This window comes from Sesamum indicum, linkage group LG7 (assembly GCF_000512975.1).
Source record: "Sesamum indicum cultivar Zhongzhi No. 13 linkage group LG7, S_indicum_v1.0, whole genome shotgun sequence".
NCBI lineage: Eukaryota > Viridiplantae > Streptophyta > Magnoliopsida > Lamiales > Pedaliaceae > Sesamum > Sesamum indicum.
The window spans coordinates 3573252-3597435 of NC_026151.1; the positions used below are offsets into that span (position 1 = coordinate 3573252).

The 24184-nt window shown below is 33.2% G+C and overlaps 4 protein-coding genes across 10 annotated transcripts in view; 2 read left to right on the top strand and 2 right to left on the bottom strand.

Moving 5' to 3' along the window:
- The window catches only part of LOC105166113 (phosphatidylinositol/phosphatidylcholine transfer protein SFH8), a 4159-nt gene extending 826 nt beyond the window's left edge, over positions 1-3333 (top strand). For 2 of the 3 annotated variants that reach the window (XM_011085348.2, XM_011085347.2), the window contains exons 2-10: positions 222-495; positions 1190-1289; positions 1880-2146; positions 2243-2320; positions 2449-2550; positions 2635-2684; positions 2751-2850; positions 2932-3005; positions 3137-3333. In XM_011085348.2, the coding sequence (XP_011083650.1) occupies positions 222-495; positions 1190-1289; positions 1880-2146; positions 2243-2320; positions 2449-2550; positions 2635-2684; positions 2751-2850; positions 2932-2997 (1037 nt within the window). In that variant the 3' untranslated portion in view covers positions 2998-3005; positions 3137-3333. The remainder of the gene's footprint in view (positions 1-221; positions 496-1189; positions 1290-1879; positions 2147-2242; positions 2321-2448; positions 2551-2634; positions 2685-2750; positions 2851-2931; positions 3006-3136) is intronic. The other variant, XM_011085350.2, reaches the window with a different exon arrangement.
- Positions 3481-5816, bottom strand: LOC105166114 (protein HYPER-SENSITIVITY-RELATED 4). The gene is made up of 3 exons (XM_011085351.2): positions 4563-5816; positions 4085-4483; positions 3481-3666 (listed from the first exon to the last, which is right to left on the bottom strand). The coding sequence occupies exons 1-2, from the start codon at positions 5535-5537 to the stop codon at positions 4127-4129; spliced, it is 1332 nt and encodes a 443-aa protein (XP_011083653.1). The 5' UTR covers positions 5538-5816; the 3' UTR covers positions 3481-3666; positions 4085-4126.
- Positions 6441-14035, bottom strand: LOC105166115 (inositol-pentakisphosphate 2-kinase). 5 transcript variants are annotated; one of them, XM_020695367.1, is made up of 9 exons: positions 13741-14035; positions 12294-12398; positions 11341-11544; positions 10650-10797; positions 10102-10148; positions 9855-9965; positions 9090-9686; positions 8291-8411; positions 6441-6987 (listed from the first exon to the last, which is right to left on the bottom strand). In XM_020695367.1, exons 2-9 carry the CDS (start codon positions 12393-12395, stop codon positions 6887-6889), a joined length of 1431 nt encoding a protein of 476 aa, XP_020551026.1. In that variant the 5' UTR covers positions 12396-12398; positions 13741-14035; the 3' UTR covers positions 6441-6886. The 5 variants fall into 5 exon arrangements, with proteins under 5 accessions (XP_020551026.1, XP_020551024.1, XP_020551028.1 ...); XM_020695365.1 differs by lacking the exon at positions 13741-14035 and adding an exon at positions 12508-13057; XM_020695366.1 differs by lacking the exons at positions 6441-6987; positions 13741-14035 and adding exons at positions 6994-7820; positions 12508-13062.
- Positions 20385-23661, top strand: LOC105166288 (jasmonate O-methyltransferase). Its single transcript, XM_011085595.2, has 4 exons — positions 20385-20492; positions 20720-21127; positions 21670-21942; positions 23258-23661. Exons 1-4 carry the CDS (start codon positions 20427-20429, stop codon positions 23657-23659), a joined length of 1149 nt encoding a protein of 382 aa, XP_011083897.1. The 5' UTR covers positions 20385-20426; the 3' UTR covers positions 23660-23661.

Consider the following 24184-nt stretch of genomic DNA (forward strand, 5'->3'; position numbering starts at 1 on the left):
CTTTGTGAGTGGTTGTAGTATGCTTAGCTTTAGTTCCGGTATTACAGACGGAGGTGTGGGCTTTATCCCGGTCTTTACATGCTGCTCCCGGTTATACTGTGTTAATTCTCCTAGCTGCATTTGTATCATTAGATGGGAGTTACCTGTGATATAATCAAGAATCAGGTTGATGTTTTTGAATCTTTAACATGTGAATAAAAGAATCTTTGTGCTTCCTTCAGGCTGTGGTAATGATGAAAAACACAAACAGAAATCAGATTGTGAAAACTCGGAGGAAAGGATGAAAGTTGGATTTCTGAAAAAAGCAAAAAGTGCGTCCATTAAACTCAGGAGTTCTCTAAGAAATAAGATCAGAAGGAGAAAAGATGTTGGAGTTTGTGAAATTGAAGATATTCGTGAAATAGAGGAGGAGAAGGTTGTTGATGCTTTTCGACAAGCATTAATCGCCGATGATTTGCTTCCTGAAAGATTTGATGATTATCATGTAATGTTAAGGTAACTTTTTCTCACCCGCATGCTTACATGGGTTTTGTCATGAATGACTCCCCGACTCCTGTAATGGAGTACACATCAATAACTTTTCTGTGAAAGTCTTTTATTGGTATGAATTTCTGACTAAACAGGATACTTGTAACCAATTCTCTCATTGCTTATTGTGTCTCTATTTGGTGTATCTGTTGGTTGATGTAGTGCATACACCGGAATAAATTTGAGCTTTCAGAAAATTTCACCTCATTTGAAAAATGTTAAATTACATGCACTTTCCAATGATTTTTGCTTCAGCATTAACTGGGTAAAACTTTTGGCTCAAGCATAGTTGATATTAATTGATTGCTTGTGCAGATCTTATCATTTTCATGAAATATTGTTCTTATGTAAATTTGTGCATCACCTGTATCTAGGAAAACTAGAACTAATTTGATTATAGAACATGATAAATTTGGTTTTCCTTGTCTTTGAAACTTTCTCCTTTCAGTTTCAACTAGAGTTTCTTGATTCTACCTTTTGACATATTTTAATCTGAACGTGCAGTCTTTCTTGTCCTTGTTCTGTGGTGACTCTGAGTTAACAGTTTGTATCAAGGATGAAAATGTTGTTGCATTGTTGCATCTGTGTTTTCAAATGTTAATAACCATGATTTTGGACAGTATATTCTTTCCCCCCCTCCTGAGTAATAAACAATTTGCAGATTTCTGAAAGCAAGGAAGTTCCGCATTGAAGCAGCAAAGGTTATGTGGGCAAACATGCTCCAGTGGAGGAAAGATTTTGGTGCAGATACGATCATGGAGGTGATCTGCATCTGATCTTGTATTTATACAGTCTATTACACTCTTGCAAATATCTGAAGTTTTTATTGTTTCAAGGGTTGGTGTTTAGATCGGGATGATCGAGATAGGTCATTTGGTTTTTGCATTGTGTCTAGACTCATCCACAACTCTGAAGTTTTTGACGTTTTGAAGTTCAATTATTATACGTTAGGCTTCACCAGGAAAATTGTGAAATATTGATCTGCCTTGCTTACCCAAAAAAAACAAAAAAAAAGGTTGTCATCTCTGTGTTTACAAAAAAAGGCTTCATCAGGAAGGTTGCCTCTTTCACAATTTTTGGCCAGAACTTCAAGGCTGGGTCGCTTGAAATTATGATTCAATCTTGTTCATGTTCTTGGGCTATAGTTCATTTTCCCATACATCACATATATCTTAGGCCAAATCTTTGTTCTTTTTTTTTATTACTTTTTATAATTGCATGTTACCTTTAATGAAATTAAAGAAGTTGTTGTCTGCCAGATTTTCTTTTTAATTTCCACAATAGTTGTTTTATTTACTAGTATTTTAGTGGTTTCTTAGATCTTAATTTTCTCTACTTGTATCATACTCAGGATTTGGACTTCAAAGAGCTGAATGAGGTTCAACAATATTACCCTCATGGTTATCATGGTGTGGACAAGGATGGAAGACCCGTGTACATAGAAAGATTGGGGATGATTGATCTTGACATGCTACTGCAGATTACAACTGTGGACAGATTTGTAAGATATCAAGTTCAGGAGTTTGAGAGAACTCTTGCTAGCAGGTTTCCAGCATGTTCTGTTGTTGCAAACAGGCACATAGATTCAAGCACAACAATTTTGGATGTTCAAGGATTGGTATTCGTTTATTTTTGTTTCTATAAAGCATTACTGATTAGCCATTGCTGAAAGCGATTCTACATGGTTAATTCTAAGCCCTTCGTTTCTGTTCAGGGTATAATGAGTTTAGGACGCCCTGTTATAGATTTCATTAAGTTGGTTCAGAAGATTGATAATGATAATTATCCTGAAGTATGTCTCCTGCACTGATCCCCTCAATTGTTTTATGATTGCTAGAACTATAGTCCGAATATTAGATTCCGGACATAGATGTTGTGCCCATCTTTTTCTTGAAGCAGATTTTCCTAAATATATTACAGACACTTCATCGTATGTTCATCATCAATGCTGGTCCCGGCTTCAGGCTGATCTGGAACACAGTCAAGCCTTTACTTGACCCTGATACAACTTCAAAGATCCAGGTACGTCTGAGCACTTCATTCCCCTACATGTGAGCTCGCATATAAGCTGTTAATACATTAAATAATTATACTCGAATTTTCTAGGTGCTTGGCAGCAAGTACCAGGGCAAATTGCTTGAAGCAATTGATGAAAGGTGAGTTGCTTTGGCCTACTTGGTATTCTAGTTGTTTTAGAACTAATAAGATCAATTTGTTGACAGTGAGCTACCGGAATTTCTTGGTGGTTGCTGTACCTGTGCTATCGAAGGGGGATGTTTAAGGTCAGATAAAGGACCATGGAAAGACCAAAATATATTGAAGGTAAATTGTTTGTGATGTTATAGCGCTTAACTTCTCCTCGCATATCATTGTGAATTAATAGTCGAGGTCTTCCATCTGCAGATGAGTCTAAATGCGCAAATGCATGCAATACAGAGAGCCACAATCTCAGATAATGAGGAAAGCTAGCGCTCAAGGTAACCATCATTGCACATGCTTCATGCTTTTTATTGCTGATTTTCTTTTCCTTTCCGTAATCGTTCTTTATTTCACTGAGATTATAATCCATAGGTTTTATGTGCTGGGATTTGTTGTTTTGTTGCATCAGGTGTACAGTCAAAGCGATTAATCGGGAAAGAATCGCTTAAGAAATTGGATATACCTGACCATCTCTCCAACTGTGTTGCCGAAGAATCAATTTCAATTTAGTCTAAGATCTTTATTTGTTAATCTTTGTGAATAAATGTTACTGATATGATTCTCTATGCTAATTTTGGTCTATTTATAACATGCAGTAATTATGTATGTGTACCAACCACAATAACAAAAATAAAAAACAACAGTCATTTGTGAACATTGGCAATGCAGCATGCATTTACGCGTGAGTCCATAAACGGAAATAGATGGCGACAAAGTGCAGAGAGAGAGTGAGAGAGAGATGAATCAGACCTATTTCAGAGAATATAAATCGATTAACCTCATTCATTGTGCCTAAAACATTAAAAGTTCACAACATAAACTGAAGAATTCAGTGTACCTGCCCCAACATGGTAAATTTTGGGATTACACGACAAAGCTAAAATTGCAAAAGCCTGTTGAGACAGGGGTTTCGCTACTTCCATCACCAATTCTCATGCCCTAATAAAAGGTAGTCAGTAGTCACCAAAACGTCAAACGAAATGTCAGCACTAAACCAAAGCGGCAGGTGCTACATCAAATTGTTGTAAAATTATATTTTTTAGTCCGCATTATACTTTTGATCCCATCTTTTATGATATATCAAAATGATCATAAAATTGAAAAAAGTTTACATATTTAATTTAAGTGTTTGAGGAAAAACAAACGACAAGAACACGTGCAATGCATGTATTTGTTAGCTTGGTCGTTAGTTTGTACTCAAATGTATGTCATTGCTGTTTATTTTTTTTTTACTTAAACATAGATATGAACTACATGAATCAAATTTCCTTAATTTTAAATTGGTTTTAAAATTTTCACAAAGCAAAATACTAAAAATGTTAATCCTAATATTATGGGATTAAATGTATAATTTCACCTCAAACTGTCCATATGAATTGATTTGTTGCTTCACCGAAAGTCAAGCCCTGGTGTTCTTGCTCTCCAGTAATCTGATAAGATTTATCAGGGCAATATCCGCATCCTCACTCTTCATCAGCTCTCCCGCAACTTCAGCCGGCGTCGCCTCAACTTTCGTCAACAGCTCCTGGATTACTGTAAACAGTGAATGCTCCTCTATCCTGAGATAATTGGAAGCAAGAATCTTGAACCCACTGAATCTGCAGCACGACATCTCTATCTGCACATCCATTCGGCCCGGTCTTAGCAGCGCCGGGTCTAATCTGTTCTTGTGATTAGTGGTGAAAACTATGATTCTTTCATCCCCACAGCTTGACCACAGCCCATCAATGAAGTTCAGCAGTCCAGACAATGTTATCTGTTGCATCAAAAGCCATCTTTTTAATGCCTAAAACCTACTCATCATAACAAGTAAATGTGTGAATGTGTGAAAATACCTTGTCATCCTCAGTTGTTGCATGATCATTGTCTCTGTTCTGCACGCCCACATTGCAATCAATGTCTTCTATTACAAGTATAGACCGATTGGCGGACCCGATCAACAGCCTTCTCAAATCCGAATTGCACTGCACCTCTCTTAAATCCAAATCATAGACATCAAACTTAAGATAATTAGCCATGGCTGCAACCAAGCTCGACTTCCCGGTACCGGGTGGCCCGTAAAACAAGTACCCTCGTTTCCAAGCTTTCCCAACTCTCCTGTAATAATCTTTCCTCCTCACAAACCTGCCAAGATCCTCAATCAGCTCATTCTTCATATCAGGATCCATAGCCATCGTATCAAAGGTTGCTGGATGGTTCAGCTCAACGGAACTCCAATAATCGGTACCGTTATAATCAACTGTATGTAGCCTCACGGTTCTTGTTTCTTCTTTGATCTCCTTTGCTTTTCGCAGTATATAAGGCAAGTAAACTTTCAAGGCGGAATCTTTGTGTTTCTTGTGAAAACTCAACTCGAAGTACCGGAGTTCGGTTCTTGGATTGCTATTCTTACCACCTTGGGCTGAATGCTTGATTGCAGAGGACTGCAATAACCACTTGAACTTAATCCCGCCATGGAAATCAATGATTTCTTGGTTCTTGTCTACTGTGACTGCGAATTCTTGGTCTTTATGGGGTTTGTTCACTTTGATTCTTTGTGTGGAGGGGGAGATTTTGGTGCCGAGATAAACGTTGGATGCCTCGAACATGTGATTAGAAGTCAGACCATCGAATTCTTCTATGACAACGGTGAGGTTGGACGAGAGGCGGCTAGAGAGTTTGTGAAGGGATGAAGAGAAATAGGTGTGGATTTGGTGTGGGATTAGGTCATTGGCAATGGATTTGAGGAGGATTATGGAAGCAGTAACTGAAGCAGCCGCTGTCAGGACTTTGTTGGAAGAGGAAGGCAGAGATTCATATGAAAATGTCATTTCTTCCTGTCTTGATTCTCTGTGCGTGTGTTTACAGAAGTTTCTTGGCGGGGCAGGAACTAAGATGTATAATAAGAATTCTTGGGAAGAATGGCGGTTTGGAGGCTTGTCGGGTCTGGATCCGGGTTACGGGTCATGCAATTTGGGCTGTTCGTTTGAGGTCCACGGGTCTCCTCTCAGTGCTCAAATTGTAAGAAAAAGAGTTTTAAGGATCGTGTTTTCAGATGTTATTGGTTGCTTCATGGGTTGGTCGCTATTGTTACACATACTAGACATATCTATGCTGGTATTCACACAATATACAGCTATGTACGAGTTTGCACTCTTAATTACTGCCGATTAATACAGCAAGAAGTTTGCATACAGATGATGCATTGACCAGCTACATATGGGCCTTTTACAATCATTAGTACTGAAGACATCGTCGGTAAATATTCAAGAAGTGTACTATTTACACTTGAATTACATTTCACATTCTCACAAAAGAATGTTCCTGCAAGAAAATTGCAAAGGCCAAGATAATTCGCTTTATCTGCTATCTTTTATTTCAGGCGATATTACAGATGATTGCACGACCTATCTGCTATATGTGTCATCTGATGGTGCATAGACAATTGCATGTTGACAATTGTTCTTGGTTCGGTGACAGCCCTGGATGCGCATCATCACCTCCATGCCTAATACTGCATACAACTGGAGCGAAAAGATTAGTAACAAACTCTGAAATTTCAATGGATAAAAGAGAAACGTCAATGGAAGTCTCACCTTTCCTCTAAAAAGGGAGTATTTTAGAGGCCTTAAGCAAATCCAGTGGGGCCGGACAGCAGCTAACAAATGACAAGAAACGATATGTGGAAGGGAAGAAAGATTGATAAGCAGCCACTAAACATGAGCAGAAAGATAAAACCCTAATGCATTTCGATGCAATCATAAGAGTAAGATAATTGGGGTACCAGAATACAATAACCACAGGTGACTTGGTCTCTCAAGAACAAAATACAATCTAAATCTGCTGTTGAAATAGTCCACATGTTTCCCCAAGATATCAGTGCCCTAAGAGTCTGATTCAGATGCCAAGAGACAAATCCAATTGACTGAGCATGACAAGGGTAATCAGTTGGAGACTTAAAATGTCTTATGAAAACAAAATTTATTAATGTGTAGTACAGATTTACAACAACAATCATTTACACAATTAGATTAGCATCAAGAACATAAGATACAGATATAATTACACAATCCGCAGATGGTCAGTAGTCATGATTGAGCTAACGTCCGGCTTAGAGTTCATGGGAAGGGGAAGATCCATCTTCATGGCATTTCTGTCGGTCCAAATCAAGCCGTACAAATTAGTTGCTTGTGTGGCTCAAAGTTGATACATCATTTCTCTGTAGGCGGAGAAAAGCTGACAAATCTTTGTCTTCTAAACACCTTATTTCATCTTCCCTTTCTGCGGAAGCATGGCAAAGTAAATACTTAATTAGCTAACTATGCAGTAGGTTGCTAAATCTTTAGAGAACCTATCACTTTGGTTCCGAGATATTCTCGTCTACTCTCATATAAGAAATGAAAGAGGACACTGCAGACATTAGTTCACGTAAATGACGAGTTCAACAGAGTATATGAAGAGAATACTAATGTAGAGTCCAACAAAATACAGAGAAGAAGATGAATTATCATATACATGCTGCAAGCAATAAGGCAACAAATAAAACAAAATTAAAACTACCTAGCTACAGAAGACAATTAAAGAATAAAACTCTTTATGCATTTGATGTAACATCCTTGTCTGAAAGCTAAACATAAGCCAAAATGCAGTTCTGGATTGCAGAGCACTATGGACACGATGTGACTTGGATAGGGTAATCCACGGCAAAGATGTGCAGCCTAGAGGTAACTGTCTTAATGAAATGGTGATTCCTCAGTCAATTTCATGAGCCGCATACCAAGGCTATGGTAAACAACCCAAGTATGCAAACAATGCCCAGAGGAGTTTTCCAAATTTTAACAAGAAACCATGATGGTGAAGTTGCAGCAAATGTTGGTTCCAAATGACGACGTCTCAAAGCTTTGGCAATATCTGGAGAGCTCAGATTTACAAAGGAAAATGGTATATTCAAACATGTGGAAAGTGATTTTATTGGAGCCATGTGTCGACAGATCCAGGACAATATCCTGACTGACATTGTCACAATGTAGAATGTTCTCTGGAAGCACAGATCCAGCTGATAAGAAAAAATCAGACGACGCCACAACTTTTCCTTCTTTGCCTTTGTTGATATCCTGTATTTTAATCCGTTATGACAAATGAACATCCACGAAAATAAAAGATTAAATGAACCATTTTATGTGATGGAAAATGATTTGTAAGGCTAATGCAAGTTAAAACTGAGAACACATTAGAAGACCTTCTGACTCCTATAACCCATAAGGCATGCACAAAACATACACACTAGACATGTTCACAGAGAGACTGCATCGGACATGCATAAATATGTTCAGCTGGCCAGGTGCCTAAAGCAATGGACCTAAATGTTTCAAGCATTAAAGGAAGAGCAGAGCAACAAATCAATCTACTCCTGTTTCCTAATCTAAAGTTGAGGCAGTTGTCCACGAAGAGGAAAGAAAAGTAAGATGCCAATTAGAGTTGGGCATGTTTTGACTGAAAATACATCAAAGAAATATTATAAGTTACAAGCATCTTATTTATAAACTGGTATGCAAGAATAGGAAGATTCATGAAATGCCCTCACCATTATCAATTGCTTCTTTATCTTTTACCATCTTGACATAGAAGCTGACTATCTGCTGATCCAACTTATAGTAATACTCCATTTTCTTCAGTGGTTTCATGTCCAGGTCAATGAAAGATGCCTACAAGATTGTATGGACAACAAACTATGATCAAACGGGTATTTTGAAAACATGCAAAAATAAACAAATATTGGAACACCATGCAGACAGTATTTATTCCCCAACAGCGGAGTTTCCAAAGGAGGCAGTAGGAGATGAGACTAACTTCCCAGGAGTCTAATGGTGAAACATTATATTACTATAAGCTTGTTTTATAACCAGTATATTATGGTGTCAAACTTTACCTTTTCGAAAAACAAACAACATAATCTTTTTACATAATCAAACCTAATAACAAAGTCCAAACAACATGGTCTCTGCTCATAAATGTGGATAACGCTATATGACAGAAATTGCCAAAGAAAAGCAAAGCTTCTAAATTGAAAACCAAGTTCATACTGATTCAGATTTTATGCTGAAAACCAGAAATTTTATGTCAATAAAACTTTACCTTTACAAAAGAAAAAGAGAAACAAATACCAAAATCGTTTTAAATAAACAAAAACTGATAACAAATTCCAAACAACATGGTCTCAGCTCATAATGTGGATCAGTTAGATGATAGAAATCACCGAAGAAAAGCAAAAGCTTCTAAATGGGAAACCAAATTCATACTGATTCAGATTTTATGCTGAAAACCAGATATTTGATGTCTAGAAGCTAATCATAAATATTAAGAATGATTGAAAAGGTGTTCACCTTGTAATCAAAAGTTTGTTTGGTTGATTCAAGAAAGACAACCTTATAGGGAGACTCCAGATTATTTCCTCTGGACCTAAAACTAATCATCAAACTTAGGTCCTTTGCAGTGGAAGATATCAAGTAATCCCTCACAATTTTTAATTTTTCATCTCTTGGCATTGAATGAAGTGATGAATATCTTCCTGACAATTTGTTTCCATCCTTCTCCCGACAGACCATACAAGGCTGGGACACAATATCATAGTAGGCATGAATAGCACCTTCTATATCAATAGCATCAAGTTTCTGTACTTCAAGAAGCCGATCCAATAAACCAGACTTGAATATAGTTTCAGCAATGAGCTCCAGAAAATATTTTATATGCATCCCATCTTTTGCCACAATGATATGTTTAAGTCCGTCCAGGAATGCTTGGTCAAGAGTATAACTTGCACTGTCAGCAGAACCATCCATTCCTCCAAAAGCAAGTGAACCATTTAAGAAAACGCGGAAATTATTCTGAGGTGTAAGAAAGAGAGACTTAATTGCTTTTTGTACTCTGTCCTTGGATCCAGAAAACATATCCAGAGGATCATATTTACTTATTTTTCGTATCTGCATTTAGAGAATCTCAATCAGTTACATGCTAATGAAAACTCATGCAGATAGACTAAGATGATATGCAAGCAATCTCAATTTGATACAGATGCAATGCTGACCCATGACATCCAAAAAATCCTTACTTTCAGGAGGGAAAAAGCTTAGATCGGATCTAGTTATTACCTTTCCTTGGTGCAATTTCAGCAGTTGGTGCATTTTAAAGCGAATGATTTTCTTTTTCACCGCATTTTCTTCAGCTATAAATTCTGAAACAGGAAGAAATCCACCTTTCGGCTGCTTTTTCAGAAGAGAAGAAATGAAACATGTTAAGTACTCCCACATAATTGTTAAGTTAGTACATATATCTAACAGGATATGAACAAAGACATATAGGACTGGAATAATGCAATGTGGATGTCCAGAGAAGCACCTTTATTTCAACAGATACACAAAAATCCTCTTTGAAAATTCCTGAAACTGAAAATTAGACAAACATTAGCAGATTCCAGATGAAATATACAAGAAGCCACACTAACAAGAAAATACATCATTAGTCTCCAATCTTGTTTTCCTGGTCAAGGATAACTTAATTAAGGACAGATTTTCTCGGAAACTAGATGGATCATACCAGCAAACATAAAATAAGACATATTCTGGGGCACCCTACAGAGAGACCACTAACAGTCCAATTTGAAAACGCATGTCCACATCAGCATTGAGCATCAATAGCACTTGGCAATTCATAACGCAAAACCCACAGAACAATTCTCCAGATATTCCACGAAGAATAACTCAGCAGCTCCCAAGTAGATAGTAAAGATGCCATAAACAGAAAAGTACTGATGGGAAAGTGAAAACTTCCTGAAGCAACTCAAGCAAACCATAAACCCCAAATTTGATTATATGTCTTAATTAAGGACTAAGGAGAGCACGAGTAAGAGTTCATCTATCAAAACAATGTCAGAGAGTAACATATACCATGAGGAAATTTTGAATGATCAGCAATGAGAAGAACTGAATCACACAAGGGATTGACTTTGGCAGCATCAACTCGCCAAGAAGGACGCTGACCAAGAACTTTCTTTTCAACTGCCTCCAGAAACTCTCTTGATACGAGAACATGAATCTGTAAAGAGTCACCATGATCAAATTTTTAGTGCTTGCTGTACGCTTGATTTTACAGAACAGAAACACAGAGCAAAGTAGAACCCTCAAGTTCCGCGTTGGGCCAACTCAATACCTACTGATTCTTCCATTCAGCGCTTTGTTTGGTGAAACAAGTAGACAGAGCATTATAATGTCTTATCTCCTTTTCAGAGACCAGAATAAAAGGATTATCCATTATACCACACGGCAGGTACAATTAAAGGATGCAAGAGCCCATTAACCAAGCTATAAACATTGTGTACCTAGAAAGCAGAAAAACTTAGACGTGCACACCCACAAACACATATTGGCAAACAGGACGCCATAAGTGCATCCTGAAACACAAAGAGCAGTAACCAAGTATAGGAAAAGCATAGAAGTGATAAATGAGTTTTTTTGTTGAGCAAAGTAAATTAAGGATCATGAGGATCATAATATTATTAACAGACATGAAAAAATGCAAGGTTCCTTAAGGAGTCAATAAAAGTTTGCTTCAAATGTTTACTGAGGAATAATAACTTACTCCAGCATCAACATGTTCCGAACCCAACAATGGGCACATTACTTTCTGCACATACAGTTGCTCTGCAGTTTCCCTTGTAGGAGCTGAAACAATGCCTTCAAATTTTCCCCATAGGACACACTCGAGCTTGGTTAGAGCTGAATGACCATTCTCACATTCAGATCCATTATTTGGAACTTTTTGTATCCTTAAGACCTTTCCAACCTAGATAAAATATTGGGGAAGAAATTCATTACTTAATTATTTGCATAATTCAAATTATCTAATTGAAGTACAATGGCGCCTTCAAGGTTTTTTTCATATCTTGCACACAGGAACTGAATATTTTCTTTCTGACACTATCCTTCTAAAATATCTGACAAAGCTTTACCCTTCTAATTCCTGTAAACATCTTTTCCTCCCCCTTTCCTGCACTTGATTTCATCAACCAATGTTCGTTATTAATACATTGATCTTTTGAAACATGATTTCTTCTACATTTTCATTCACCCAGAATATGATGACCATGTCATCTACAATGAGGCAACCCCAATAAACCACTTGCCAACCTAAGTTCAGGATCAATTTTCTAAGATATGAAAAAGGGTGAAACATATTTATACCAACTTCATCAATTTTCTTTCTCACTAAGTTGGGTGAAAAGATTCAAACCAAATGGATCTTAATTCTTCTGCTTCATCAAAACCCATTATCAGCAGGAGGCAAAATAAGGATTTTCTGCAGCCCCCTTGCCTACCATTAATAAGGAAAAAGTCACATAACCAAACTCGATAATGTGCACTCCAATCTCAATCTAGACAACTATAGATCAAGCAAATTGAGCCTTAACGCTTGTACCAAGAGGGAAAATAAAAAGGGCACAAAATAGATCTATAAAAACAAAAGAAATCATAAAATAACTTCCGAATCTAGCAAAAAATTATAGAAACGATTTTGACGAAAAAAATACGTACAAATTTTGGAGCACTTCCACAGTAAGCAAGAACCAAGTTCGCAGCTCCTTCTCCTCTATAAATCCATTCCACTGCATCTTTTGCCCCTAAAACAGCAGCCATCCACTGAACACAAACAAAAAGGAACTTTGTTTCTACAGAGTCCGGTATGAAAACTGAAGTTGTATTAATCAATTGAAATCATGTAACACACAAGTTATAAATCACCAGTTACCTTATAAGCAAGCAAAATGGACTTCACCACATGAATACAAATTCCATGCACTGGGTTGTAATTAATTAGCAAGACTGTCCAGTACAGATGCATAAATGTGGCAAAAATTGAAGCCTCGGATAGGCAGAAAAATCAACAGAGCAGAAAGCATTATTAATATTTGTTTAAACAGTGCAAATGCAAAAATCTTCTTGTCAGCTGATCAATAAGAAGTAAAGTGTAATATGTAACAAATGCTAACTGAACAATGCGTAAAATGGTGAATTAATTGACAATCTTTCTCTTTTGGAGATTGTTAACCAGTGGAAGGTCCTTCATGTGACAGTTTTCACATTTCATACACATCTAGGAAATAACTAAATACTTGATTATCCATCATCTCATCAAATTCTCCAACCATATCCTTGGTTCCACAAGTTGAAAATACACTAGACTGACACACACAAACACACATGTTCAGTAGTAACCTCTGAAATTAATCCTGCACCATCTCGGTCCATTATATTAGATCATTAGGCTGACATATCAAGATTTGTATTTTGATTATACAATCAAATGCAACATAGGATTCACCATTCAGTATGATGAAGCTGACCAAATTTTCCAAGCATATCCTTGATTTCACAGGTTGACAGATGCACCAGTGGACGACAATAAAACTACACAATTGACCTCCATCCATATTAGGCCAACATATCAAGTTTCTACTTTGAGGGTCCACAGATGAAAGACATTGTAACAAGAAAAACAGAGATTCACCATATTATAGCCCCAGTATAAAAATATTAAGAAATAAAAAAGAAAAAGACCAGCAAATACGATCAGATCAATACCCGTATATAAACAGACAAAATAATAGATATAAGAAATTAACATGCAAACAACAGACAGGAAAGATTTGACAAAGAAGTTATTTTACAAGGGATCAATTGTATCAACAGACTCAGAGGAAAAAGAATTTTCATTTAGGAAAATTCAGAAGAAATACTTGGGGGAAAAAAAAGCAACATTTATGCAGCAAGTTGTTCAGAGCATCCCATTCAAAGGTAAAAGTAATGTCAGTAGTCTGGATCACAGCATTATTATCAGATATAAAGAATTTCCACTCCGATCACAATCCATACAAAATTCACATTACGCTAGTAAAAAGAGGGTAGTTGAATTCCAGGGAACATGCAACAAAATAAAAGAGAAAGCAAGAGAGAGCTGAATGCAAAACAAAAGCTACTCAACGGAGATACGTGCGAGCGCGGACTTGTGAGTCGCGGCCACCGGTCACAGGTGGCGACCTCCACCAGTGAATGTGCTGATGGACGGTAAGGTTTAACCCTGGGATCGGGTACGAACGTTGAGAAGAAAGGTTGTGAAGTGAGTGAGCTTTGCTGGGTCTACCTTGACTGAATTCTTGGACTGAATCCTGTGCAGATTTAGGGTTTAGAGAGAGAGAGTGAGGTTGTAGTTGCCAATTCGATCAAGAATTCTCATTTCATCTTTCTCACTTTTGGGGGCCTTTTCACCCTATTTTGGAATATACCAAGTTGCATATACTTTTTTGTGTCATTATTATTATGAGTGAATATTTCAGTCACGATTCCTACAATATTTCTTTTTTATCTTTTTAACAATAAATTCCTACCATATAATGATCAAGTTATAAAAATATTTATTTCATTTACAATAAATCAGTCGAGGATAAATGTGAATTTTTATCTTATTCTTTTTACTAATATCAGCAACAAGTTTAATAAATTTTGACTGACAAACATCAAAATATAAATAAAATGAAAAAATACTGTCAAATCAGGAAAAGTTTATCATGAATAATTGATGATAGCTGACTTATAATAATACTTGACTCAATAGAGAGTAAATTTAACTTTTAACGCGTCGTTGAATTTGGATTATATATTAGTGATTTTGATCATAAATGGACATTTTCCTACCACCTAGATTTTCTTAGTTACTGTAATCGCAATAATTTAACTCTATCTAACTTTTTTTAGGGTAAATTTTAATACCCCTTAAGCTTAGGTCTAAATACACACACTCATTGTTCTTTATAAAATTACAAGTGTATCCTTTGACGGGGCATTAGTGTGATATATGTTAGGAGGAGTTTGTAAAAATTTTTGTTTCTGAATAAGAGGTATAATTGTAATTAAAACTACAATATAAATAAATATACTTGTAATTTTATTTTAAAAAAATATTTTATGTATTTGGACCTAATCTCAGGATTTTACCGCTTTTTTTAAGGAAAACAAAAAGTACCCCATTTGGAAAAAAAAAAGAAAAGAAAGAAAAGTACCCCATTTGGAAAAAAAAAAAGAAAAGAAAGAAAAGTACCCCATTTGGAGGATGCTGAATTTGGATTGTTGTGTAAGATTGTTGCAATTGGCCCAAAGATTTTCTAAAGCCATAGAACATCAGTTTATATGTAATTTGGCCCAAAATTAGATTAAATGCCCAATGTTTACTAGTGAGATGCCCAAATTAAAAGATTTCAAATATTTCAAAAAGAAATTAACATCTTTTAAGAATTAAGAACTACTACATGATTGCCAATTAGGCCTGTGACTCAATTCCCAAGGCTAATATTGAGGTTTTAAAACACTTTATGGCTAAGTCCGTGAACTAGTTCGAAATTATAAATTCGAGTTTTATAAAATATATATATTTATTTTATTTGATATAAATTTATTATAATTTTTTTTATTGTTCTTAGTTATATCAGCATATTAAATTTAGTGAAATATTAATGTAATTATGTGATTAAAAAAGAAAAGTTCTTCACTAGACAAAGATTTTTTGTTTGAATTTCATGTACGAGGTCGCTTGTCAACTAATAAGTAGCTTTTGGTATATAGTTTTTGTATTTTTATTCGTTATGAAATTATTAATGTATCGAGTGAAACTTTAACATTTTTACAAGTTTATATAATTTTATTTTATTGATGTCAGTAATTTTCGTTCAACTCCTAATAGAAGGGGTATAATTGTAAAAGGAGAATTTTCGGAACGAGTGTAAATATAATTTAATTTTTTTTAAGAAAAATGTAATATTACATTTCAAAAGGGTTTAAATGTGAATTTAAGATAATTATATACCACTTACTTCAGTTTTTACGTTTGTATTAGTGGACATTATTTTCATATTATTATAATTAATAAAAATAATTACTAATTTAAGTTATTGGTTGCATGACTGTTTTCTCATTTATCCTTTCACCTCGGAATGGGTTAAAAGTTTCCTTAATAAACATGATATCAATTTCCATCAATTAAAAGATAAAAATGAAAAATAAATTTGAATTTTCTACATAGTAGGATATATATGTGTTTTTTTTTTTTTTTACACGTTTGGAAAGTATTATCAAATTTTAATTTTTTGTTTGTAACATAAATCAGATCTGTTGTTCAAAAAAAACAACAACATATATATAAGATAGTTTAGTGAGTGTTTGAATCGTTGCTACTCTAGATGCTTTAGATAATCTTTCAAAGATACAAGAAATCCTGTAAAACAAGACTACGTCAGGTCCAAGCCGGAGGGGGTTTCAAAAATGGCTTTCTGAAGCTCAATTCAGCGTTTGGATTCAAGGTCTCAAAGAGAGAATGCAATTGTAGTAGCAAAAGTGTGCCTGATTATGGAGAGCCAATATTTATAGTTATCAATCTAATTGTACGAATTCATGTGCACTCTTGATTTAAAATGTGATCTACGTTATGCAATGGGCCATACGTATTTGTACATAAAAGTGTCAGGAAGCGGACAGATATGATCTCTGCGGATAATACGGAGGTCCTTATAGAAGACCTTGAATACTTAGTCTCGATATAAAGCATAAAGTTCTTTTGGGAGATCTTGAATAAGCTATTCTGAAAGGTTTCTTCCCAGAGTTGTCTGTCAAATAATCGTACAAATAAAAACTGCTATTGCTCTTGAAGGTCTCTGATGACTTGTTATATATATTCCCACATCAAGATCTTAAAAACTAATTTCAATAATATATTACTTTGTAACAAATTCTTGGAAGCACAGTTTTGTATAAAACTCCACATTTTATTTATTTTTTTAATTTTATGTAAGTATTTAGGAATTGGAGGCAACCTTATAATAAAATTATAGAATGGACATCATCTTCACGTGGTTGAAAGAATGTGAGGGTCACTTTCATAGTTGATGGGGTGATTTGGTAAAATTCTTAAATGACTTATTTGCTCCTATAAAAGATCAAAATTATCAAATAGGAAGGAGATTCACACGTTTTAATTCAATCTGACTTATCAATTCATAATATTCAAATTGAATTGTCTGATGTCATTTCACTATAACCATCACGTGGTTGATTTGAAAGAGTCGGGTCACTTTCATATTTAATGGGGGTTATTTGATAATAATTTTTAAAGAACTTATTTGTTCCTGTAAAAGGTCAAAATTATCAAATAGGAAGAAGATCCATGCATTTTTTACTTGCAATAACCTGCCCATATGTAGTGATGCCCATTGATGCTTTCTCCATCTAAGAGCTCCAGAGCTAACACGTGATCTATACGATCCAATACATTGCCCTTACAAATACGGGGCTGTCCTATTTGTAAGGCATGCAATGACTACAAAGAGGTTTAGCTTTGCAACTTCGATTACCCAACCTACATACGACTTAACTATTAGGTTTATCCATTATAATTTACTTGTAGAATTAAACATGTAAAGCTCATGTTAGAGTTTTTAAATAATTTAAGTAATTTAACACTAATAAACTTTTACATATTTAATATTTTAAAATTTGTTATATTATCTGATGTTATTTCTGTATCGTAGGAAAATAAATTAAATTGTAACAACTAATTAATAAAAAGAAAATTTTGATATTTTTTTTTAACTCTATGAAAAAAATATATAATATATAAAAATATTTTATTTTAAATAATTAAATATCTCACTCTATCTATAAAGGACAACAAGGCTCTAAGTACTTGAAACCTCACATTCAAGGAAATTGTTGGTCTAAGTACCTAAACATCACGTTGAAAATATAGGAAGAAAATCAAAGTAATATTACACCATAAAAGTCCAAAAAGTTGGAAAGTCTTTTAAACTTTATTAGACAAGTTATTACAATGTCGGAACAGAGTATTTGTAAATAAAAAAACAACTTATATTTCATATAATAAATGAAATTACACAGAAAACAACTCTTGCTTTAAATTATTAAGAAAAAAAAATAAAAATAAAAAACACTCAAATGGCTCTTATATTTACAAAAACACCTGCAAGTTTTAAGAAACGAAATAGAGATATTTTTTTGGAAGCAAAATAGCAAAGTATATGATATGGTGAAGCATCACACTTAAATTGCAATATTACCTAAAGTTTCTCCTTTTTTTTTTTTAGAGTCGATTTATCGTGTTGTAACGGCTACCGAAATTTTAAGAAATAGTTATATTCTTCTTTTCTAAAATTTGATATAATTATACGTAAAACCCCATGTGATTTAAAAAATTATACCTAATATTCCTAGGTTTGCTTTCGTCTAACAAATAAGTCCCTCAGTTACACTGACTTTGCTGATATTAATAAAAAAAAATTAAAAAAGAACTCAATATATACCCACCGATTCACTTACTACTGACTTATAGCAGGTCAAATAAATCTTTTTATGATCAAATTACCCTCATACGTCTTTTACGCGTTAATGTATGTGACAAGGTATACCTTCACCATTACAAGGGTAGTTTAGTTCTAGAAAATTTATTTGACATACAATAAGTTAGTTTTAAGTCAATTAAAGGTAAATATCAATTTTTATTAAGTTTCTTTTTTTTTAAATTAATATTAGCAAATTCAATAAATTTTGACTAACGACGGACTTATTTGTTAGACAAAAACAAACTTCAAGGGTGGTAAATATAATTACACCAAACCTCATGAGAGGAGAGTGTAATTATCCAAATTTTTAATTGTATAACAGTATGGCACATTCTATGTATGTACATAATTTTTAAAATTATTTAAAATAAAATATTTTAATAAATTATATTATTTATGGTTTGTGGATTTAAGTTTTTTTAATAATATATATATACATATATAATATAATAAGTTAATAAATATATCTTGATTTATTAAAAACATTAATATAATAAGATAATACATCAATTTGGAGATAAAAAAATGCACGAGAAAAAAAAACTACCAGATGGTAGTCGTGGATAAATAATATTTAATTTTATGTACATATTTATAGATCCTAATTATTATTATTATTTTATTTTATTACTAATGATTTTTTTAAAAATTATATAATAAACATAATTATTATTTTTAATATCTAATTCAGTTTATAGAATATCGAATTGAAATATAAAAAAAATAATTATTATTTAAATTTAATCAATTAATATGGTTTGACATTCAGTATATTATTTGTTTTTGTTTTTTTAAATACAAGATCACGTGCTAGTTACGAAATCAATAAATAACCACTTTTTTTCTAAAAAAAAATACATTGATGCATCTAAATCGATATTACAACATTCAGCATGTAATACAACAATATTTTTAAATCAATCAACAACTTCAGATGGAATAGAGAAATCAACTTTTTAATACATCAAAAGTTCGATTTCAATTTTTATCAAATAAATATTTGTAACATTTGCTATATAATTAACTTAAATATGATCAAATCTAATTTGAATTATTTATTTATTTTTTCTTACATAAATAATATGGTGCGAAAACATAAGATCGTCAAGAACCCACGTATGCCCTCAGCATCTATAATTATCCCAATTGAGAGAGCATTAATTATGGAATCCGAACAACATAATTAAAGTCAAACCATATTCATGGAATCTGAAATAGTTCTTAAAATGGGTATATCAATTGTTTTTAAATAAATATTATAGATGGCGCGAATTTTTCAACTATAACTTTTTCGATACTTAAATTAGTTCTGCGTTGAAAAATTTTAAAGTATACATAATCTTTTTATAACGATAAAAATAGTATTTTTCTTCGAGTCTTTTATTACTTTTTAATTTTACCTATTTTTTATTTCATATAATATATACGCTACAGATATATAGATTATATTATTTCATCACGCGATGTATGTACGTTATATAGACTAGAAAATATTACATAATTTGAAATAAAAAATTCGATATGTTAATATTGTATCAGACTTCTCATATATAGCAATAAACATGAAATTTTTACCACAAGTTTTACAATATTTTATAGGGTTAGTATTTACACTAAACCCTTATAAAAATATAAAATTATACTATTCCCAAAAAAATTTAAAACTATACTTACACTCCATTCAAAAATTCTTCACTTATGTACGTCCAATCCCCTTCTAGTTAGGGTTTGGAAAAATACTGACCTTAACAAAGAAAAATACATATATAATTTTTTAATTTTGTCCCTCATTTAGTATTTTCATGTATACTTTTGTACTTATGAAGGAATAAATATAATATATATATAGTAAGGTTAACGTCATTACATTTTTTCCTTATAAGTATAAAATTATTATATTAAAAATATTGAATGAAGTGTAAAATAAAAAATTTATATAATTGTTTTGTTAACACCAGTATTTTTCGTTCGAGCTCTTACGAAAGGGGCCGGGGATAGATGTAGACAGTGAATTTTTAGGAGGAGTGTAAGTATAATTTTAAAACTTTTTTAAAAAAAAAATATAATTATATATTTTTAGAGGGGTCTAAAAATAATTAACCCTATTCTATAAAATGATCTTTGTGAATTTACTGTGAGCTTCGTCCCATCTATAAATGCATGTGTATATGTGAGTGGTGTATGCATATTGTATCTATTCAACTCAAAGAAAGCTTTTCACTCTTTTCTGTTCTACACATATACTTTAAAAAATTAATAGAAAAAAATGCAAATTCTTCACATGAACAAGGGAGATGGGGAAACCAGCTATGCTAAAAATTCCGTCGTGCAGGTTTGAAAATACTTTTTCTCTGTTTTTATTTTTAATTGAAACAGTAATTAAAGTGAAAACATATTTATTTTTACACGTATGGTTAGTGAAAATATATTTTTTTTAACAATACAGTTTAATATAAAACATACGGAAAAATCATACGTTAATGAATATATTATTTTGCATATGTGTGTGTATATATATATATTATAATTTCATGGGACAAAAATATGTACACTTTGCAGAAACAAATAATATCAGCGACGATTTCAGTGATGGACGAAGCAGTGGCTGACTCTTTATGCAAAACTCTCCCTGCACAAACTATGGGGATCGCTGATTTAGGCTGCTCGTCGGGGCCTAACACTTTGATGGTGGTTTCGGAGATAATTAGCAAAATCTACTACACATGCTCTCAAATGGGGATCTCATTGCCGGAACTGAGTGTGTCGTTGAACGACCTTCCGGGCAACGATTTCAACGACGTCTTCATGTCGTTGCCGGAGTTCTACCGTAATCTTGAGAAGGAAACAGGCATCGGGCCGGACGGCTGCTTCATATCTGGCGTAGCTGGTTCTTTCTACGGTAGGTTGTTCCCTAGGAAGAGCCTGCATTTGCTGTACTCTTCCTCCAGTCTCCATTGGCTCTCCCAGGTTAGTATCACTACAAAAAAAATTAATTATTTGCTACAAGATAGGTCACTATGGATTCAGAATTATCTTAGTAAGTTAATATTATCGATCAACCACGATTAGCTATGATTAAACACTATCGTATATATTTTGATATTGCTCGCAGAAACAATGACTAATAATCATCGCACATACGTGGTTAATTAGAATTTGTCATGAATTTTTACTTTTAACTGTAATGAAAAAAAAAAACATATTTCTATGACTTGTTTGGATAAATTTTTGTTTTATAATAAATTTAAAACTCTTGAAGTTTGAATATGCTATATTTGGATGAGGATTTAGATTAATTACTTGACTAAATTTGCGCACAAAAAAATTAAATGTGAGATGTTCAAAATTAAATTTGTTAAAAAATAGAACTAAACATGTTATAGAGTAAGTTGCATGATAAAAAGTATGAAACGACCTATAGTTACACGACAAAAAACATAAATTTTCTGTGATTTATTACAATATTGTGAGTTCCGATTGATTGACAAGCAGTAAAAATGAGATAGCAGGTTCCTGCGGATCTATACACGAAAGCAGGCAAACATCTGAACAAGGGAAAGATTTACATATCTAAGACAAGCCCACCTTCTGTAGTGAAGGCCTATCTCTCACAGTTTCAGAAAGATTTCTTCGCATTTCTGAGATCGCGGGCGGCGGAGATGGTGGCCGGCGGCCGAATGCTGCTGTCGTTCATGGGCCGGAGCTCGCCGGATGCCGCCGCCGAAGTGGGCACCCACCAGTGGGAGCTCCTCTCTCAGGCCCTCATGAGTATGGCGTTAGAGGTAAGAAGAAAAATGTTTTTGGATGCGTTGATTATGATTTTACCACAAAATGTTTTTCTAATTTTGAAATAATAGATTTTATGAATCCAATTGGACAAAATTTAAATGCTCACTTCTATAAAATACAGATTATTACATGTGTAAAAGTAATTAAAATTTAAGTTGTCAAATATTATTAAACATGTCACCTTTCCATCATATATTAACGGAAAAAGTCCACGTGCTCATTAAGTGCATGAGATAAAAAAATACTAGCTATTTTTTTAAAGTTATATGGCCAAAAGTGAGAACCCCATAATCAATAGAACCAAAATAAAGATCCTATTAGCCACATGTGTAGCACACAACATTTTTCGTTAGAATATCTAGCAGAAATATGCCATGAGACTAAAAGTACAATTTTTTAAAAAGACTAAATTACCTTTTTTGTCCTATTAAGAAGGCATATTTCCTTATTATTCCCACGCTTTATGGGATTTCTGTTTTGGTCCCATTTTGTTAAAAAGAATTTTCAAGTTAGTCAAACGTCAGTCTAATTATGTTATCTTTACATATTTAAATATTATAATTGCTTTTGGCTTTTCTATTTATTCAATCTTGAACAATACAATTTATATTTATATATATATTCTATTTTTTTTTTAGATAAACATGAATATGCTATTACTTTAAAATTTCATCATGAAAGCACCTCCAACAGTAATTAGCATAATGTTTGACCACTTCTACCGTTTAAATTTACGGTAAAAGTTGCAGAGGACTAACTTAAAAACTTTTTTTAACAAAATGGGATCAAAACAGAAATTCCGTAAAGCATACGATTAATAAGAAAATATGCCTTCTTTATGGGAGCAAAAAGGTAATTAGCCTTTTAAAAATTATAGGATAAAAAAAATGATCCATAACCAATAAAATCTAAAGTAAAAAAAAAATGTAAATTACAAGATGATAAATATTATTTGACTATTATTTTTCCCACGTGATTTTGAAATTGTTGACAAGACCTCCAATTCGAAACATCATTTTCCATTACAAGTCAAATATCATAGTCTTAGAATTTATAGTGCAATAAATATTCTATCTTTAAGTTGTGAGGGTACAATACATCTCTTTCTCTCTCTTGGTCTAGATACTAGGTTAAACATGTCACATATTTTTTCTATTCATTTTTGTAAATTCAAACCATTTTTGTTGCAACGTGATAAATTTTTAAAATTCTATAATAAAATTATTAAAATAAATTCATATAAAATTAAAATTATCATAGATAGTTACAAAATTAAAATACTTGCAATTAATTTTTCCAATCACGCAGGGTCTAATCCAAGAAGAGAAGATCGACTCTTTCAATGCCCCCTACTATGCCCCGTCTGCGGAAGAAGTGGCGAATATAGTAGAAGAAGAAGGTTCTTTCATCATCAACCACTTACAAGGATTCGAGATTGATTGGGATGGAGGTTCTTCGGAAAACAATAACAACGACAACAACAACAAAAACGTTGTTAATGGGTTGGAGAATCTATCAAGAGGGCGACAAGTGGCGAAGACTATTAGGGCAGTGGTTGAGACAATGGTAGAATCCCACTTTGGAAGAGACATCATGGATGAGTTGTTTTGTTTCGATGCTGAACTGGTTGATCACTACTTCTCCAAGACTAGGGCTAAGCACATCAATTTGGTCCTTTCTGTCTCAAGGAATATTGATTCTTGGCAGTAATAACTAAGGAAGGGTTGGGTTTTTTATACACATATATTAATTACCATGTATTATACCAATCTACGATTTATAATAAAAAATTCAGTTCTATATATATATATATATGTATTCATATAATTTTGTTCGTGATAGTTATGTTGGGACACTACAAGAAATATAATATTTAATCATGAAATTTAGCCATAATTAATAATAAATAGTCGTGACAAATAGTCATAACCACAACCACATAATGGTTGTTGGCCGTAATTTTTGCAAGGATGGATAAAACATTTGCCTTACTTTTATTTTACTATGATTTAGCTGTGGTAAATAATTTTTTGTATCTTTTATCTTTTTCTTGATGGAAGCAATCGGTTGTATTATTCATTATATCATTTTATTTTATAATTCAAGAAGTCTTAAATGAATATCGTAATTTTATAATTAATACAACCAAAAGTAAAGAAGTAAATTCAAATTTTTATTATAACTCCTTATTTTTTTAATCTTATATTTTATTTTTTTAAAAAATCAAATATTCCA

Bases quoted from the DNA above. Each gene is read 5' to 3' on its own strand.
- LOC105166114 (XM_011085351.2), bottom strand. From the start codon at position 5,537: ATGACATTTTCATATGAATCTCTGCCTTCCTCTTCCAACAAAGTCCTG. The intron at 4,484-4,562 runs GTATTTTCACAC...TTGATGCAACAG, and splicing joins CAACAACTGAGGATGACAAG to ATAACATTGTCTGGACTGCT.
- LOC105166115 (XM_020695365.1), bottom strand. From the start codon at position 12,600: ATGCATCTGTACTGGACAGTCTTGCTAATTAATTACAACCCAGTGCAT. The intron at 12,399-12,507 runs GTAACTGGTGAT...GTTTGTGTTCAG, and splicing joins CCATTTTGCTTGCTTATAAG to TGGATGGCTGCTGTTTTAGG. The intron at 9,687-9,854 runs GTAATAACTAGA...CTCTAAATGCAG, and splicing joins TGAAATTGCACCAAGGAAAG to ATACGAAAAATAAGTAAATA.
- LOC105166288 (XM_011085595.2), top strand. From the start codon at position 20,427: ATGCAAATTCTTCACATGAACAAGGGAGATGGGGAAACCAGCTATGCT. The intron at 20,493-20,719 runs GTTTGAAAATAC...TACACTTTGCAG, and splicing joins CTAAAAATTCCGTCGTGCAG to AAACAAATAATATCAGCGAC. The intron at 21,943-23,257 runs GTAAGAAGAAAA...CCAATCACGCAG, and splicing joins TCATGAGTATGGCGTTAGAG to GGTCTAATCCAAGAAGAGAA.